General features: G+C 40.0%; 1 protein-coding gene and 1 long non-coding RNA gene across 5 annotated transcripts; one reads left to right on the top strand and one right to left on the bottom strand.

Moving 5' to 3' along the window:
- Window positions 1-1,623: 1,623 nt before the first annotated feature.
- mov10l1 (Mov10 like RNA helicase 1) lies at window positions 1,624-12,423 on the bottom strand. Of its 4 annotated transcripts, none has more exons than XM_068604010.1 (27): window positions 12,158-12,423; window positions 11,767-11,868; window positions 11,434-11,615; window positions 11,038-11,197; window positions 10,695-10,807; window positions 10,270-10,457; window positions 10,004-10,144; window positions 9,404-9,721; window positions 9,034-9,237; window positions 8,732-8,846; window positions 8,057-8,234; window positions 7,883-7,953; window positions 7,690-7,781; window positions 7,543-7,598; window positions 7,017-7,111; window positions 6,863-6,878; window positions 6,599-6,780; window positions 6,133-6,279; window positions 5,736-5,857; window positions 5,525-5,624; window positions 5,232-5,378; window positions 4,950-5,123; window positions 4,650-4,799; window positions 4,330-4,437; window positions 2,468-2,608; window positions 2,277-2,368; window positions 1,624-1,872 (listed from the first exon to the last, which is right to left on the bottom strand). In XM_068604010.1, the coding sequence occupies exons 2-27, from the start codon at window positions 11,864-11,866 to the stop codon at window positions 1,845-1,847; spliced, it is 3,420 nt and encodes a 1,139-aa protein (XP_068460111.1). In that variant the 5' UTR covers window positions 11,867-11,868; window positions 12,158-12,423; the 3' UTR covers window positions 1,624-1,844. The 4 variants fall into 4 exon arrangements, with proteins under 4 accessions (XP_068460111.1, XP_068460112.1, XP_068460110.1 ...); XM_068604011.1 differs by having other exon boundaries at window positions 11,767-11,905; window positions 12,254-12,423; XM_068604009.1 differs by having other exon boundaries at window positions 12,254-12,423.
- Window positions 12,424-12,493: 70 nt separating this feature from the next.
- Window positions 12,494-17,037, top strand: LOC137804650 (uncharacterized). Its single transcript, XR_011080148.1, has 6 exons — window positions 12,494-12,508; window positions 14,254-14,386; window positions 15,374-15,533; window positions 15,973-16,195; window positions 16,359-16,430; window positions 16,673-17,037. It is a non-coding gene; the product is annotated as an uncharacterized lncRNA (long non-coding RNA).
- Window positions 17,038-18,644: the final 1,607 nt, after the last annotated feature.

The raw sequence follows: 18,644 nt of genomic DNA, 5'->3' as shown, positions 1-18,644 counted from the left end.
TAGATCTGTGGCTGATGCCTCTGGGCCTTTTTTTCGAGGACTTTCCCCTCATGAATCAGAGGTCTCTATCCCGCCCAGCCTGCAAATGCTCATTGCGGGGTCAGACATGCCAAAATAAACCCAATTCTAGTTGGCTACTGCTCTCATTTTTGGGCCTGTGTGCCAGCCCTGTCAACAGCAAAGATTGCTCTCGCTTGCAGCCAGAGCCCTCCATCGGCCCCAGCTAAGCCAACTTTTACGGCCTGATCTGATGAGTGGAGGCTGGTTCCAGTCCGGGTAGACGAGTACAGCCCGTAAGAGGGGACTAACTGGGCAATTAGAGTCACAGGCCAATTTAGGAGAACAATAGGTCCACACATTTAACAAGCTCCCCCTTGCCAGGAGCCCAGCAGGGGTCTGTTGTTGGGTCTAATGGCTGCCATGTAGACACAGTGTCTGTCTTGGTAATGTGTTGCCTGCCCCTGCCTTAGTTAATGAGGTGATACGAGTATGAGATAAAGGGACGGGCACCTGTCTGTCAAACACGCCTCACCTCGAAGATAGACAGCAGAAGTTCTGCAACTTGCTGGATGTGAAGTAAAATCACAACATTTTCTACAATTCAAACTAGACAGTAACCGTGTCAGTGCTGGTACTTGGCAATCAAGTTCTTCGGATTTATTGTCATCCTGCTCAATGTAATTTATCTTTAATGAATAGCAGGCCGAATTCATCATATTTACGAAGACACGGTCAGTTTTTTTACAACGTCATTTAAGATTTACGTCACAATTCAGTGAAACCTTTTCCTTCTAAAAAGGTGAAAGTCGAGATGCAAGACCGGATAGAGAAGCTCCATAGAGACATTTCAATGTTGCACGAGCACAGTCGCTAGCGGTGTCAACTGACCAACTTCAAACACGTCATATCAACTCCAGTCTTCCTGCTTCAATATCCAGCTCAGAAAGATGTTTGCAGATGCTGAAGTTAGCTTCCAAGCTTTTTTTAAATTTATTTTTTAAGCTTCATAAGGACGTTCTCGGGCAGCAGAGAAGGAACACCTGAGACACACATCAAAGACAAAGGTGCAAGGGAGAGGGGCGTGGGGGTCTGAGGTGGCCTTCCTTACAACACAGTAAACTCAGATGAAAGCCGTCTCCTCCTAGAACATAAGAGACTCATTAACTTAAGAGTCCCCCACTGGGCTCCAGCAGGACTGACAGCCCTGTGTAGACTGTCAGTAGCACTCAATTGTCACATCCAGTCTCCGGGCCTTGTGGGCAGACGCTGCCACGCCGAGGCTAGCAGACAACCTGCCCCCGGAAACTACAGACAGCTGTAGATCAACTCTGTACACCAACCCTGGGTGACGCACTCAACTTCATAAAAGTTCAAAACATTAACTCATGTTTAATTACACGTTCTACATAAAGATCTGATACTAAAAGCACTGGCAAGTTACTGCAGCGGCTGTTAAAAATCAGGCCAACGCATGCAAATCATTTTTGTTGCATAATTGCTCAACCTGGGCAGACGAACAAGCTTAAATACTATGACGCAATTCACAACAACATGGAGATAGTGTAATTGTAAAATCTTCCGCACTGTCAAGCACATCAACTTAATAATCACAGGACACAGAAATATTTGTGCAGTGTACACGAACATTATCTTTATTTCTACCTCCCCACTCCCCTCCTCCCTCCACGCATGAAACTGCATTTTGCCTTCACAGAAACAAGAACATTTTCTTTTCAAACAAATGCCGTTAACACCGATTCAGACAGCTACACTATGCGAACAGTCAAAACACACACACACAGTAAGGGTAGCCAAGGGACAACATCAATGATTACGTCATCCTCTTATGCAGTCCTTTGCTGTTCTGCAACACTGGGAGAGAAGAAAAGAGAAAGGAGTTTAAAACAGGACTGTAAATGTCCTTCTTGGTCGTTTTTAGCTCCTTGAATTTACTCCATCACACAAAAAACTATGCTAAAAAAATTGGAAGTTGCTTCTACTTTCTATTAAAAAAAAAGATTACAGTTGGTATACGTAGCATTACCTGTCCAATTCACTGATTTGTGGAGTTTTAAATCCAAATTACTTGGGTTACGCATGTTATCATTGTACAGAGTGTCAAAATAACTTATTAAAGGGATGTTAACAGCAGACCTTGGGTTAGAACAGTTTTATTAGATTACAGTCGACTGCACAGGTGTACTAAAGATAGCAGCCAGTGATTATAAATATCTATTATGCATGAGGACTAGATGATGGAGGACTAGTTTACATACATCTCGGAGTCTCTCAGGGAGGGAGGTGGGTCACAGCCCAGATACGCCCCATTGATGAAACAGTACTGCAGTAGAGCCCTGAAGCAAAGATCCTGGAGAGGAATAAGGCATTTTAAGTATTTAAAAACCTCTTAATTAACAAAAATACATGTTTAATAAAACAGAGGATCAAAGGGGTTTTTGTTACTCACCCTGATGAGAATGTGGGGGTTTCCTACAATCAAGAGCAGGGCTTTGGGACGAGTGATGGCCACGTTGAAGCGCTTTGGGTTGGCCAGAAAGCCGAGCGAACTCTGCAAATCATCACTCTGTACCGATTCATTAGAGCGCACCTATATTATAAGAGAATGAAATGAACTGAGCAATTGACAAAATATGGAATAAACTATGGGAACGTTATGATTGTTCTACAGATATTTGTTTTAATTGAAAACACCATCAGACTTAATCCAAATGATTATTATTAACTCACAGAAATATTGCTTTGTGACGCTCTCCCTTAATCTAAATACTTCTGCTTCGATCAATCTTTGCTGGCATTCGGCTTTTTAAAAACATCAGTCGATGATGATTTCGCTCGCTGCACAAAAGGGAGGCACGCAATCCAACAGCGCCATAGATTACATTTATATAACCACAGATACTGATTCATATGTTAGAGTGATGACATCATTACATACGACAACAAACGTTCGGGGCTGCACTTAAAAACCTCAATCCCAATATTCAAACGTAAAGAAATTACATTTGATACAGCACTATCCATAATGTTTACTCGTCTTGTGGAGCAGAAAAGTTAGACGAGCAGGCATATGGAGAACAGAGAGGTTGGTTTGTACTTCAGGATTGAATATTTACTCCTGCAGATCAATGGGGCTCAGCAGGGAGACGTTCCACTCCACCAGAAACTTCTCTAACTGCCCAGCAGGGTGCAGATTCTAGAGATCATTTTATTTTTAGAACATATTAGTTCTGACAGTAAAGTAGTTGAACTGGCTTTAATATCGGCGTGGACCAAAAACAATCCTTTCAATTGTCGAAATATGATCCGATGGCCCATCGGCACAAAGGATTTTACCATCAGTACCCCACAACATAGGGCAGTGCCCATTCTTACTGATTTAAACACAGTAAAAGTAACATACAAGCAAGAACACCCTCATCACTACTTCTACACTCCACTTGTGAAAATCCAGTTGCAAGCTAAAGAAAATGAATGGTGAGGTTTAGGCACAAAACAAGTTAATTGGAAGGTCCTAAATATAGAAGGAACAATTTCTTTTTTCAGTTAGGCAAAGTACAAATTAATTTCTCATGAATACATCATCTAGACCTGTTCCATAACAGTTTTATGTATTTGAACATTTTGCTCACAAGGTCAAGGAACCAAAATGATTGATGCCTTCTCTGTCTTTACCTCCACTGCCACAGTATCTAAAGATTTTTTCTTCTTAAATTGAAAAAGGGCATACTGAGAAGTAAATATACTTAACCACAAGGTACTCTGCAAAGTTTGAGAAATCTAAATCCATAAGCTATTAGTTAAGATGTTTTGCTTGTTGGATCAGTTGAGTTATTGAGTGATTAAGGGGAAAAAATAAATAAAAAATAAAAATCAGACTGCAACAATGAACGTACTTTTGAATGATATCAGTAAAGAGACACACACAAAAAAAATCGAAGTATTTTGCCCATCATTTATCAGGATTTCAGAAACTGCAACACTCCTCTCACCTAAAGAAAAATACATTGACTGACCACATGGTGGTGCCAACAACAAATTGGGACTGAATCACCCAGAAATTTGCCCAAAACTAATAGTTTTCACAGGTTCAGAATTTGACCTATCTCCTCTACATCGACAGACAGAAAATGTATATTCAGATGGAATTTTGATACACGTTATCCGACAAAATGCGCTGTATTGCTCTACAGAATCTGCGCTTGATTCAAGTTGATGACATTTCAAATAAAACAATGGACCTCTTATTTAAAAGAAAGCTCATTCTGATGTCCATAATCTCTTTTACACAGAAATTCAGTTTTTGCCTACCGTAGACATGATGATGACCAGGAACTCTTGTCCTTGGAACTCCTCCACAGAGCCCACTTTGATGTCAGACAGGCCTACCTTAGCCAGCAGCACTCGAATCTTTTCACACTGGAGAATAATAAAAAAACGAGAACACTGCAGGGTTACAACACGTAAAATAGAAGCCGTCCAAGTTGAATGTGAAATTACACAGAAAGTTTTTCTCCCACTGTACTAAGATGGAAAAAGAAAGGACATCTGACGTTTGTAACTAATATGTATTAAAACTTTGATATTAGAAAACACAACACACATTTTGCAAATTCACCATGTCGTCTTACTTGTTTCCTGTAGGGGGCAATGATGCCAATGTCAGAGGCGACCACAGGGTTGTAGAGCTTCTTTGCCAGCTGGCAGCAGTAGAGCATGACCTGTACAGCCTCCACTGGGTTAAACCATGAAGGGTTGTTACCTTCCCTCATTTCTGTGCCCTAGGGCAGAGGAAAATGCAAAGCATAAATATGAGGGGGATTTTCCAGTAACTTGAATGAGCCCAACATGGTAAACATTTTTCAGATATAACTGGTGCCCTTTGTAGTTGCATGCTCTTTAAGTTCCTCATACGTTTAAAGACCACTCACCCTAACGCCATGGAAGAGGAGTGGAAAGTCTTTTTTTGGCAGGGTTTTCCACTTGCAGAGAGTCTCCACTATGGCCCTTGGTGCTTTAACACACAGTTCGCCCTTGTAGAAGAGCTTAGAGGGCAGTGTGAGCAAGGCCTCATGAGAACGGTAATTGTAGATCAGCTTAGTGACCTGTAACAGTAAAAGACCGTAACTTTATATTATCTGCATTAATGTAAATAGGATACTTTCTATCAAAAGCAAAAAAAAAAAGTTTTTAAATGTTTGCAATTAACCAACCAGCTTTGGGTTGTATCCCCAGTCATGTCTGGAGTACAGCGAGTTTGACATCAGCCTCTCCAACATAGACACCCCCAGGCCAAAGGCAGCGGCCAGCTTGGACTTCACGAGTGGACCCAACTGACAGGGGTCACCGGCCAACACTATCTAAGCAGGTAATGGAAGAAAAGTCATTATCAATCAAGAATGCTCCGTTTTTTTTTGGGATCCACACTAGAAACACAGCTCGTGCAAATCAGTTGTGCAAAAAAATAAGATGTGCATGTAGTCTGTGCCTGTGCATTTGTGCTGACCTGTCCATCGCTCTCCGACATGTAACTCATAGGGATGAGGGACTCTGGCTCTGTGGCCTGGCCGGCTTCATCCAGAAACATGTGGGTAAAATGTCCCACTCTGAGGAAAAATAAATTTACAAGCAATGAACTGAGATAGGAGAAAGAAGACAGGACAAAAGTTGCTTAGTTAAACTGTGTACAACTATCACTACTGCAGCCCAGGTCTTACTGCAGTCCAATATTATGGAACATGCCAGCGCTGGAGCAGGTGCTGACCACAATCCTGTGAAAAGAGGCATGGCGGATGTCCTCTCCTGCCCTTGAATACAGTCTCAGCACTTCTGGGATGGACTAAGAAAAAAAAAAAAAAAAAAATCAACATCGCACAAACATTTTAGGTGATAAAGCAATGTACTAAAGGCAGATGCAGACGCATGTTATCACAACCTCATTACTTATTCAAAGGATTTACTGACAGTTGTACCACCCAACGTGGCGGCAAATGGCGATGGCATCTGTACAGATCAAACTGCAGAGAGGAGCTTGCATATTTCCCCTTTGATCACGCATACTTGAAAAGTGGGTGTCTGCACAGTGAATGTCTTTTTCCTGATGCTGTCAAGTACCTCTTCCTGCCTACTGGATGCGTTGACACGGGCCAAACTTGCGGCATGCAGGAAACCACTGTGATGTAGGCGGATGCAGACGAGGTCAGCAGCACTGTTGGAAGGAGTACATACGAGTACCCGACTACTGGGCAGAAAGTGGTAAACCTGGGAGGTGGAAAGAAGTGTATCAGAGTAATCTTGAGAGATGTGACAAAAGAATGATGTAGGACTGCGTATAGTCAAAAAGATTATAGTACTAATATCTTTGAAGTGACACAAATGACAACTTTATTTTATTTCTACTTCATTCGATACTCATGTGAATGAAAGCATTCACTTGCGCAAAATGCCATCACCATCGCATTTAATTTTGTACCATCTCCGCCAAATACACCGCACTCTACTTCACCACAATACAAACCTATACCTTGTTAGTTGTAAACCCTGCGTAAAAGACATGTTCTATAATGTTTGGGGCTCTGACCTGTAGTATGGCCTCTATGAGGGTGATGGTCTTTCCCGTGCCTGGGGGTCCAAACAGCACATAAGGAAGGGGCCGACACTCCCCTGCCAGGATGCACTTCACTGCCTCTCTCTGAGGGGGGTTCAGGTCCGTGTTGAAGAAGTTCCCCATGGTGGGGATGGGTTTAGATGGCTGACTACCATCTAGAAGAGATTACACATTTGTCATTCATGTTATCTGATTTGAACAGATAGTTTGTGCCAAATTAAAAACTAAATTGTGCACCTTTCGTCTGTGTGGCCTTTGACGTCGTGGAAACGCTCGAGACGTTATTATCGAGCGTGGCTGGAACCTGTTTTTTTTTTTTTTTAAATACAATTAGACTTATCAAAACTAAAACTGAATGACATTAATGTACTTGAATTGTTTAGTCTTTCACCTCAACGTTTTCCATTGTTTCATTCTGGTCTGGTTCATCTATCCACTTCCCTGTCCATCGAGAGGTCTTAACAGTCACTCTAGAGGGGAAGAGAACTGCACAAAAATGTGAAAATGACGGCAATTAAAATGTCTTTGTCTACTTTCTAAAATCCAACATGAAAGCTGAAGTGAAATAAATGTGTAAATCAAAGCATATGAATTACCCTTGTAAATATTCAACTAAACTTTGCAGCTATCAAGACCTCAATGTCAGCAAGAAAATGTTGCATATACATTTAATTGACTCTATAAAACAACTTGTTTTATTCAACATGCTTCTGTAGTAGAACTTTAAATGCTTTTGGGAACCTTTTTTATTTATGCGATACAAAAATAAATTGTGCCTTCCAAAGAATACTGCATATTGCATGTGATTGTTTGTAAAGTTGAGTTGTCTGAAAAGGAAATCAGTCATCTTCATCATGTCAAAAATGCCAAAAGGCACACAGACTTAAAGAAATTTGAAAAAAAAAAACATAACTTACTGTCCCCGAAATGCTTTGTCTGCTCAAGTGCGTTGTGACACCGTCTCATGGTAACTCTGTTGATGCAAGCAGTCAAAATACTGGTTTTAAAACTATGATGTATTATTTCTGAATGAAATACGAGTGCACAGAACTTTTTTTCCTCACCTGTTATAAGAGAACTCAACATCAAGTGGCTCTCCGAGGTAGCTGCGATGAAACTCAGAGTTCACTCTCAAACTCACATTTTCATCATTGATCTGAGTCAAAAAAGAGCATTAGATTAAATATCATGCATGCATTTATGTTTGATAATGCAAAACATTACAAAAATGCTTCACTGTATCAAATATCTCTGTACCTCTGTGACATAACCATGGTACTCCACCAACAAACCGTTCCTCTGTGGTTTCTTCAAAAGTATTTTGTCACCTGCGGAGCAAACTTGTCAAAACCCTTCTTGTGTTCTTAAACAAAAAAAATCATAATATGAACCTTTGCAATAATTCAACAAAGACAACTAAGGCCTACTCACCTATACTGAGATTTGGTCTGCCTTCGGACAACCCAAGGACCTCTAGGTGGAGGTAGTTCCCTCCTTTTCTGAGAAGGGCCCCGATGATGGTGAATTCTCTAATTTCCTGTTCTGCTTGCAGCTCTTCCAGCCAGAGAAGGACCGAGAAACGCGAACGCATGTTGGATGGTGATAGCGCCTGAGCAAACGGGCACAGCAGGAGAAGGAAAATGTGATATTTCAGCTGATTCCTGAAGACAAACTTCCACTGAGAACAAGACACAGAACAGTAGAGAGCCGCTGGAGCCAACTGTGTGGCATCCTCTGAATACAGAATGGTTCTTAAACCAGAGTCCATGCACATTATGACCAATTATGTTCATGACTTTTCCAAAACGTTCAGGATTTTATTTTTTTAAAAGGACTTTTTCAGGGCTGGAAATAACCATTTTTAAATTACATAACTTTTTCAGGTTTTCTATGACAATAAGAACCCTGTTAAATATCATACACCCTGCTAGTGAAATTAAGAGTCCCAGAGCCTCACTCCTTTATTATTCTTAAAATAAATAAATATTAGTAGACCTCCCTCAACCAAAGTGCAATCAACACACGTATAGCCCTACGCTGACTCTTCAACTGCAAATTGGACTTTATTCTACACGATCAGCTGAACTTCATCATGGGTAAACTCACCTCACCGAGGCAGGGCTGAATTACCAGCACATCGTGTTGTCCCTCCACACAATCTCTGAGAGCCTGGGGCAATGGATAGTTAGACAGGAAGTTTGGCAGCCGCCGCTTGACAGGCCTACAGGGGAGAAAGTCAATATTCAAAAAGTGACAAGTTAAGCTCCCTGCCTGCATAAATTACAATTTTTTTTAAATAAAATCTAACTATTATTGATTTATTGTATCAACTTCTATATTAGCTGTAAGGTAGGTAGTTACTAGCTTGGTGCTCTTCAAGAGGCAATAGAAGTCAGCTGTGCAGATACCTTGGGGTGTCATTTGGAGCAGAGACGGTGATCACGTTAGTCGGCACTGTTGAGACCAGAGGTACATCTCTAGAACTGTAGGTGTAGGGCATCGAGGGCTGCAGCAGGTTCTCCTCTTTACTGCCTACTGTGACCTCAAGGCGCCTCCCGATGGTGAAAGAGGAGAAGTGCAGCAACAGCAGCTCAGCACAGCTTCCCAGGCTCCTGAGAAATTTCGCACATGGAATTTATTTGAAAAGAGAGACAACATACAAACAGGAGTAAAACACTTTGTTAAACATTTATCTTTTTGATCCAATACCCCTCCAGCGGCTTCTGGTATTTACATTAATGTCACTACAAGAGTCTATACAACAACAACAAAACTTACTTTGCTTGGCAGGCTACTACAATAGACAACCTCTCTCCTGGTGGAATCACCACATCTCTCTCCTGTCTCCTCACACCGGGGAAATGGGTTGTCTCCTTCAGCACCTCACCATTTTCTTTGTGTACCTCTTTTGCGTCACAGACTTGTTTTTCTGAAGATTCAGAGCGGTTTTCAGATTCAGAGTAGTTTTTTTGCAAAGGATGTTGTTTCTGTCCCAGTGGTGTGGAGTCTTTGACAGTAAGCAAAGTAAACTGTTCCTTTGAGTCCCAGCCAGCAAAGTCACAGCACTTCAGCCTGTGGATCTCTGAACCTTTATTTCTGATATGAGAAAAATATCAAGATTATTCAAGACATTGTATTGTGCTGCTAGTGGAAATAATTACTTTTTCAGGAACAGGTATTCAATAGATGTCTTATTTTCTCTCAAATTTTGGATATTTGTAACAAAAGTGTGGTTAATGATGGGTGCAAAGGTTACAAACAACAATAAACAATGCCAATAATAAGAATTATACTTCTACCTTACAGCGGTGTGTAACTAGTTATTTAATTTAGTTTTACTCTGAATGTGGATATTTTATCTCTTCTTTGGTCACTCACTGTATCCAGAGCACCAGCTCTTGTTTTTCCCCAATCATCAGATCCACAAACTGGCCATAGTCTGTTACATCCAGCCCCCCTTTGTTTTCCAACAGGCTTTTGAGTTCAGCCTCTGGGAGATGTGTAGCAGAGATATTTCCACTGCAACAGGAACACAACATTTAAAAAAAGACATTGAAATAATGATTGCCATTTCTACAGTACTTTTTCCACAAAAAAAAAAATCCTCATCTGCAGCCCTATAAAAATAGAAGAAAGTCCAATACCTCTGAAGGCAGGGGGCCATGCACAGGGCTCTCCAACAGTACAAGGACTGACTACTCTCCACCACTACAAGGTTGACAAGGTGCCCTGGCAAAGGCTGGTAGTGAGCAGGCAGCAGCAGAGAGTCCAGACTGAAGAACACACTTTCATCCACCACTCCGTTTTTACCAAACAGACTAGTCACATGCACCTGGAGACAGTGGTACATTCAGAGTAGGGGGACGGAATAAAAGAAGTGATTTGACTTATTTATAACAAAATAAGGTAGTAATATAACTCAACCGTTTTAAACAGACATGTATAGGCTTTTAAACATCAACCCTATATAAATTTAGTGCAACGCCTTTTACAAATAAAACTAAAGTATTCAAAAAGTATTAAGTTGTAATGAGTGGGTAAAGAGAGAGAAATTCAATGACGCAATTACCTTGTCTAGGCGGCGGTACCGTAAAGGGACCACAGAACGCGCCTGGGTGGTCCACTTATTAGGGTTGATACAATATTTGGCTTGGACCCAGTCTCCTTTCATTGGCTCGTAACCTGACAATAATGTAAGAAATGTAACATCAGCCTTCCGCCAAGTAGTACTACATTTTGGTGTGACTGTGACTTTGTCTAATTTACCCAGTTTGAGGTCTAATCAAACATCAACTATTAAAAAAACAATTTATAAATAGCTTTAAATAAGTGTGGGTGTAGACAACAGAGTAAGTTGCATGGGGTCAAGAGGCTTCCAATTTGAGTGTGTTAAGTTCAGTGAGAATCTGTACCTTCCCATAGACTACAGCGAGGGAAGTATGTGGTTTGGTTTATGTAGCCGCTATCTCCATCAAAAGATGTGACTGTGCCGATGAGAGGCTGCAGCTGCAAACAGTCATCTTCGAAAGACCCTTTTCCACCCTCCTCCCAGGCATCTGCACTCTTCTCAACCTAAATGACAGGATTACATGGCACATGTCTGACACTTAAGAAACAAGACAGGAAAAGAAATGCATTGACGGTTAGATTCAGATATTTGATAGAAATAGATGGAGAATACGTATGGAATAAAGTATACCGTATTTTACCAACACAAACGCAAACAACTTAACGGACAACAAGTCAAAGAATACATAGATTGTATGTCGTTTGCAAATGCGTGCATGAGCAAAGCACGGGATCGTCACCCTTATAGCCTTCCATCCCCCTTGGGCACCATCTTGCACTGCTATGCAATTCACCAAGTCCCCTTCCTTCAGCGGCATCCCGCCCAACACTTCTTCACTGGTGAAGTAGACCGCGCCGTCTATCATGCCATAGTCAAGGCACAGCTGTGATACCACGCTGCCGTTCAGGTGGCGGATCGTGCCTTGACGAGCAGAACAAATGAGTAGCAAAACAAAATGACATGGCATGCTATTTGTTGTTAGGTTTTAGACACGGAGTGACACAGAAAGATGAAGCGAACTCGGTGAACTTTATCTCACCAGCGATATACTTTGTGGGATGGTTGCGCTTACCTGGGGGGCCAGAGAAAAGGCCTCCTCCTTCGTCCACCTCTACAGTCCTCCACAATGGAGAAACCAGCTTAGACAGCATCCACCGCACGGCAGTAAGCATGTCTGCAGAGTGGAAGATGAGGTAACTTTAGCTTCAGCTCTATCAAACAAACAAAAACCAGGGTAGAGCAGTTCTTTTAATATTGCAAATATTCTCCACTTGGCATTATTCAACTTGATTTAAAATACTTAAGCTACACAAGTATGCTAGTAACATTTCAACAGAAAATAGCCGTTTCCAAATAAGTTAGCTAGCTAACATCTTAATTAGTCAATTAGCCTGAAGCTAGTTAGCTAGCTAGAAAATACGATCTATTTACAAATTTAAATCTTTTAGCCAGTTGAACATTACCTTAGCTATAGTGCAAAAGGGCGACGCGAAGAAGAAATTATTGGGAACATTATTTAACGAACAAAATGAATGTGCCGAGATTTCTCTTTTAATTACCGTTCAGTTCTCAACGCAAATATTCACAAAACTGTGTCAGCGTGACACGTGTTGGGGTGGAGACGTCACGTGTTCGTGTCCGCCCGAATGCTACCACTTCACGGGCACGCGCACGGACCGTGGGAGGTTCAAAACCGACGCAAAAGTATTAGGTTACCTCTGACGCTAACGGAGTGGAGGTGCTATGATAAATTAACGGATATATCCCGGATATACTGTGCATCCCATAATGCAACGCAAAACAGTTTTGTTCAGGTAAGTTGTCATTTAAATTATTAAAAATAAAAAAGTTAGAATCTTTATGAAATGTTCTGCATGCCTGAATTTGTATACTGTACCTCAAAAAGCTATTTGTGTTGGCTAAAGTAGTTTTGACATTTTTATTGTGAGATTACATGATGCAAGTTGTTAAAAGATGGCTATCTCCATGGGTATCAACAGTGTGTAGATGAATAAAGACTGCTGTATATCCATATTGCCACAGAGAACACACTGTGAACCCTTTTGCTTTCCAAAAATTAAGGAATGTAATGCAGTATGAAATTAATTGCAAGCCCCAGCTGTCCGGCTTATTGCCTTTTAGATACATTTGAGCGTTTAAGCGCCATCTGTTTACTCACTAACTGTTTCATTCACCTCTCCTGCTCGTACAAATGGAAAGTTTGTGGTATCTCTTTGGAGGCGAGTTCACATCTGGAAGGAAAACACTGACTCACAGTGCCATCACAATCACACCTGCTATCTGACAGTTTATCTTCTGATGATTTTTCTAAATGTATGACACATTGTATTGATGAGTCATCATTGGTCTGCTGATCTGATGACACATTGTGAAAATGCCCCCCCTCCTGTCGCCTGTCATTATCCTTCACTCCTTTTTATATGCACAGTTAAAGTGAACGATACACAACTCTGAAAGCCACTCAGTATTATGTTGGAGTACTCTTGGCCATATAGACCTTTTTAGTATGATAGTGTTGCTGCCAGGTGTGATCCCTACTGCTGTCGCCCTCTTACTTACATCATCGTATTAGAACCATATTTCACTTTAGATTCTCACTGGGTTGCCAAATATGTGTGTGTTTTTTTTTGAGTGATGCCAATGGCTCGAGGGATTCTGACTATCCATGGATAAATCATTTCAGTGTCTTAACTTAAGACTTCAGAGATTCATGTCAGGCAACGCTGCCAAAGTGTAACATACAATATATCACAGACTATAAACTCTAAAAATGTGTTTTATTCTGGCAGCTTCTCTGTAGTTTTGAGAGCTGTTTTACGTTATGTATTCTAAAACCTATTTCGATACATATCAGGGATGTTGGCATTCAATTGGAAAGTGTCTATATTTTTTTCATAACTTTATATAACTGAACGCAGTGATCTGCAAGCATACAATGTAAGCACAGTCACTCTCCTTGTGAATCTCTTCCTCTGTGTAATCTGTTCATGTTAGTTAAGACATATTGTATGTTTAAAGACCCCACCGGTTTACAAATCACAAACTTCATATGACTCATTCATATTACCAACCATCTCTCAAATTGTAGCAAGTAGTTTTAAGATATGTTTTAATTTTTACTGCAGGGCAGTAGCCATGATTTACAAAATACTGAGGTGTGAGTCCAAATTGGCTCAATAGAGCTTCAAAAATGAATAACAAAAAAACAAAAATCTCTTCTTTTGTCAAAGTTAAACCAATAACTATATCTTCAGTAGTTGCTTATCTTCACAATAAAAGTCCCTGAAACATACACAAGAACACTGCTTCATTGAGAGCTATTTAATCTATATAATAGCCTACGTTAGTTATGGTCACTGTCATTGCAGAAAGATAGGATGTTGGAAATGGAAACAGTGCTTTTTTTGATATTCTGCCTTTTGATTGATGTAGCCTGTCATTAAAAAAAAAAAAACATCTTACACAATTTAATAATCAATCGACATTTTATGTTCCAATTATGTTGGCAACTGGTATCCTAATATGTTTTAATTTCCAGAATGTCAGCGCTGAAACTGAAATGTGTTTTTTAAAACCGTTTGAGCCGTTGGAGACATTACTTGTGGACACCATTGAGCCCAGTTATCAACTCTTCTTCTCTGATCAGTAGCCAAACCGTAGACTCCTCTCCGGTAAGTACGTTTGTACTGGCTTGAAGGATTGACAGTGTTGCAATAAAATTAGCTTGAACCCGTTGTTCTTTAGCAGTTGGTGCAAGCTAACGCTAGCCTCGGCCCGTTGGTCTTTAACAGCAGTTGGTGCAAGCTAACACTAGCCTTGAGCTGTCTGCTAGCTAACGTGTGCAAGAAACAATCTTTCAGAAATAGCATTAGTAGTTTGTTTATGTGTCAAATTGCAAAATGTGATCAAAATGTTACATTTTCTACAGTTTTAATGAGTTATAATGAACCAATTAATTTGACTAGAATTAAGTTAAAATAACCTAGGTTACTTTAATTGCAATGAGCTAGCATGGAAAGCTAACTGTTTTTTCTATGGCTCACTAAAGAAATCAATAATTTGACACAAAATATTAGACATTTTGAAAACACAAAACAAATTTATACATATTTTTAATGTATATTATATATATTGTGTTTATATAAATGTGTATATATACTGTGCTAATAAATATATGTAGTTATACATATATGAGAGATAGTGTCTGTGTTACTGGTTGCCATGGTGATCCCACACTACAGTGACTGTTAGCTTTTACTTAGGTAAATTAGCTGAATGCTTTAGCGTTAGTAGATAACTTATGTGTCAGGTTGCAGAAGGAAGTGTGTGCATTTCAAGCTTTTATTGTGACACTGTGAGGGTCAATCAATGGGATAAACCTCCCAAAGCAGTCTGCTTCTTTCCAATTTTCTATTTCCAGTACATTTGCGAAATCTTTGGCTAGGTAAAAACTCTACTTTGGGTCTGATCTTGATTTCAATTGCTAAACAAATGCTTGTAGCTGAAATTAGACAATTTTTAACTCGGAACAACGCTGAAATGCTGAGACGTACTCCTATTACAAGCCGCTTATTATAAAATTACAGTTAGTTCGGAAGAAATAAGAAGGCCAACTATCCGAGTTGTGTGACGGCATCCTTTTTTCTTCCTCTGTGCAGGAATGCGTAACATGGTGACAGTGCTCGTGGACCATTTGTCCACGATGGCGGACATGGTCTTCTTCCACCTGCTTATCATCAGCATCTTTGGGACTATTGCATTCGAGCTGTCACCCAAGCATCTGCGTGAATGCTGCTTACTGGGAAAGGACATTCACACGTAAGGAGATTACTTGGTCTGCTCTTCCAGTAGTTGGATTTCTCTTTTTCTCTTTGGCCTGCACTTACAATTACCAATTATTGGTTGGACTTTTTGATTATAGTTTGGCCTGTAAATTGTCAATATAATTGATGTTCAAATAGCTTGTTTTTGCTGACCAACACCAAAATATGTAGTATGATATAATATATATATTGAAATACATCAAAACAATACCATTATATTGCTAAAAGAGCTTTTCCTCTCACTCACATTTCTGTCGACGGAGCATCGGATAATAATAATTGTCAAGAGACGTAATACATTTAATGACATATCGTATCCTGTTTTTAGAACATTAGGTTTTGATGTGTCTTCACATGTCTCAATTATTTCCTCAGTCTGACATCCATGTATCACTAACATGACCCACTGTATGTACATTATTTTCTCTCACCAGACAGTACAAAGTTTCCTGTAATATGACCATGGAAGGGCAAATGTGCTCTTTGACCCCTCCCCACAATGCTCCGCTGTCGGGCCCCATGGCGTCGGGGGCCGCCGCTGACGTCTGCGTTAAATTGAACATGCTCTATAACTTCTATAATGCCGGGTACGAAAACAAAAGCAGTGGAACCATCATCTTGGATCAAATTAACTTTGGCTTGAAGTCCAAGTTGCTGGTGAGAAAGGCTATCAGAAATCTGTCCGTCTATCTTTCTGCCTGTCTTTCTTTCTATCTAGTGTCCACATATATATCTATCTTTCTATCCATATGACTCTTTGGTCCCCATATTTGTTAACTAAGCGCTAACATTGTATTGTTTTGTTTCTTTCCACCTGCAGGTCATCAAAGAGGAAGGATTGTTCAGCATCATGTCAATTTTTATGAATGTTTGTTCCTTTTTCATCGTCCTTGTGAGTAGCCATTTGTCTTTACGATTATTTGACCGTTTTCCCGGGTCTCAAACAACAGTTTATGTGTTGGTATTATTCCAAACTGGTTCATTATTTTCAAAAACAGGCTTTCTGTCAAGTTTAGATTTAACTTTTATGCAAGCCAAAAAAAAAACACTAAACTCTTTACAAAGTTATTCAAAATTAAATTGACTTAAATTGCTGGTGCAATTCCCTAAAGCATTTTTTACTTCCCCGACCAGATTTCTCTCTTGGTCAGGAAGTCCAAGGACAAACTGTGCAAGGAACGTGTGCGCAGTGGTCTTCTCAGAGAACAGATGACGGGAAACAGAATGTCAGGAGGGCCGCGGACATCACGCTTTAATGGCTAGTGCTGACTCGTCATGGGAGTTTGGGTGTAAAGTCTGGATTCAACCCTTCAAATGTACTGTGTTTTGAAGCGTCCCTATTGTTCAAAATGGAGAAGACCGGAAACGAGGAGAGGATTTAATCAGAATGTCATTTTCTGACTTTAATCTAATATCGGGTAGGATTGTCATCCACAACATTTATAACGTCGACACAATAATTCTTTGAATGCTCGATATTATATTATTCTATAATTTCATCTTTGTTTATCTTTTTTATATGTTATTCATTTTACTTTTTCATTATTTGTGTGTGTCCACATATCTCAGCCATGATGCTCTATGAATAAAATTGTAATTTAAATGAGAATATCTCCTGGTTAAAAATTTAATAATTGCAACTTCAACTAACGTTTGTTTACAGATTTCTCTTAAAATACTACATACACAGTTGTACTAAAAACTGTAACAAAGTATATTTAATTTCAGGATTTAAAAGTGAAGACTTGAATCAACTTGATGTCTTGAGATTCTCACAATTGTATTTTGCAGTTTTAAACTATTTTAGCATTCCTGAAGTTGCATCAAAATGCAGCGACATAATGTCTCAACCGGGTAGAGGTACAGAGCTTCACTTCTATACAATCTCAGACTGAGATGATGAAACCAAACCGAGGTCAGAGGTCAGTTGAGCACACTGCAGAAAATTCCCCAGTGTCGTTTTTATATTTTATTAGTTTAAAATGGAGATGTGGATTAAACTGATTACAATTCATCACTATGTAACAGTTCTCTGGAAGTCTGTGGAGTTTCACATCAGGCCAACAAAGTATCGCCACAGAGAACTTCTGTAAAACAAACTGAGCAATAAAACGGAGAAACGGAGGCCTTAATGGGTGATCACTATGATGCTATGATCTTTCCCATGCCAATGTCTGCAAGCAGCTTTCACCCTGCTTTTATTTTTTTTTAATTCCCACTTTTAGTTTTATTAAAAGAAAAAGAAAAAAGTTATCCTTTGGAAAATGCTCAGCTGTCAAGTGAGGGGTGTGTATGCTTGTAGTTAATGGACTTGCAAAGGAGTCGTAAAACATGCGCAAAAAAACCACTGTATGGCAGAGCAGTTACGTTAATTTACAGCTGTTCCCAAAAAGCATTTTTTATGCCGGTGCTTTAATAAAATAGTGTGCCTTCAGGAGGCTGTAGCAAGTGATAACACATTAACATTGCAGGTTTATGAACTGTTTGAGCTATTTCCACGGTTGCTAGAATCACATACCCAAATTTCATGAGCAGATTTGAGTTTTTCTTCTTCTTCCTCACATCGATTTGTGACAACACATTCACCACTAGAGGGCAGTGGCGGCCCTCTTTTTACCGCCGCTCCTGTCGTCCTTGCTGTAGAGTGCAAATGAGGCCAAGAGAGGAATCAGATCACATACTAATCTCAGAGTCTGTGTTGCTATAACTGGACACTCTACTTACCCTGTTTAATGACAACAAACGGCACGAATGCTCAGAAATGATGCCAGCTATTCTCAGGACCGTAGGGGAAAACAGATTTCCCCCGTTAATCAGAAAGTGATAGACATGAGCCCAGACCTCCCCGTCTGTAATTAGCAGCTGGAATACACAAGCACATAAACAAGAACCAATGCTGTCAACACAATCTGATTGTTTGAGCACAGCCGGTATTCGTCTTAGGGCGTCTGATGATTGAAATAAGAGTTGGCTTATTGCCAATATCGCAAAGAATAAGCATGAAAACATCTTTTTTTTTAAACATTTTAAATGATACAAAACTGAGACAATAAACTAAATTAAAAAACTAAATCTATGCACATGATGAAGTCTATTGAACATTTCC

Source organism: Clinocottus analis, unplaced genomic scaffold (assembly GCF_023055335.1).
Source record: "Clinocottus analis isolate CAN_PGR_092001 unplaced genomic scaffold, fCliAna1.0.p SCAF_6, whole genome shotgun sequence".
Taxonomy (NCBI): Eukaryota; Metazoa; Chordata; class Actinopteri; order Perciformes; family Cottidae; genus Clinocottus; species Clinocottus analis.
The sequence above is the reverse complement of the archived record's forward strand: the minus strand, read 5'-3'. Positions and strand labels throughout refer to the sequence as shown.

What these genes read in the sequence shown, in the direction of transcription:
- mov10l1 (XM_068604010.1), bottom strand. Translation starts at nt 11,866, where the DNA reads ATGCTTACTGCCGTGCGGTGGATGCTGTCTAAGCTGGTTTCTCCATTG. An exon ending in GGGGATGGAAGGCTATAAGG is followed by an intron (nt 11,198 to 11,433) that starts GTGACGATCCCG and finishes CCTGTCATTTAG; the next exon opens with GTTGAGAAGAGTGCAGATGC. An exon ending in TCCTCTTCCATGGCGTTAGG is followed by an intron (nt 4,800 to 4,949) that starts GTGAGTGGTCTT and finishes CCTCTGCCCTAG; the next exon opens with GGCACAGAAATGAGGGAAGG.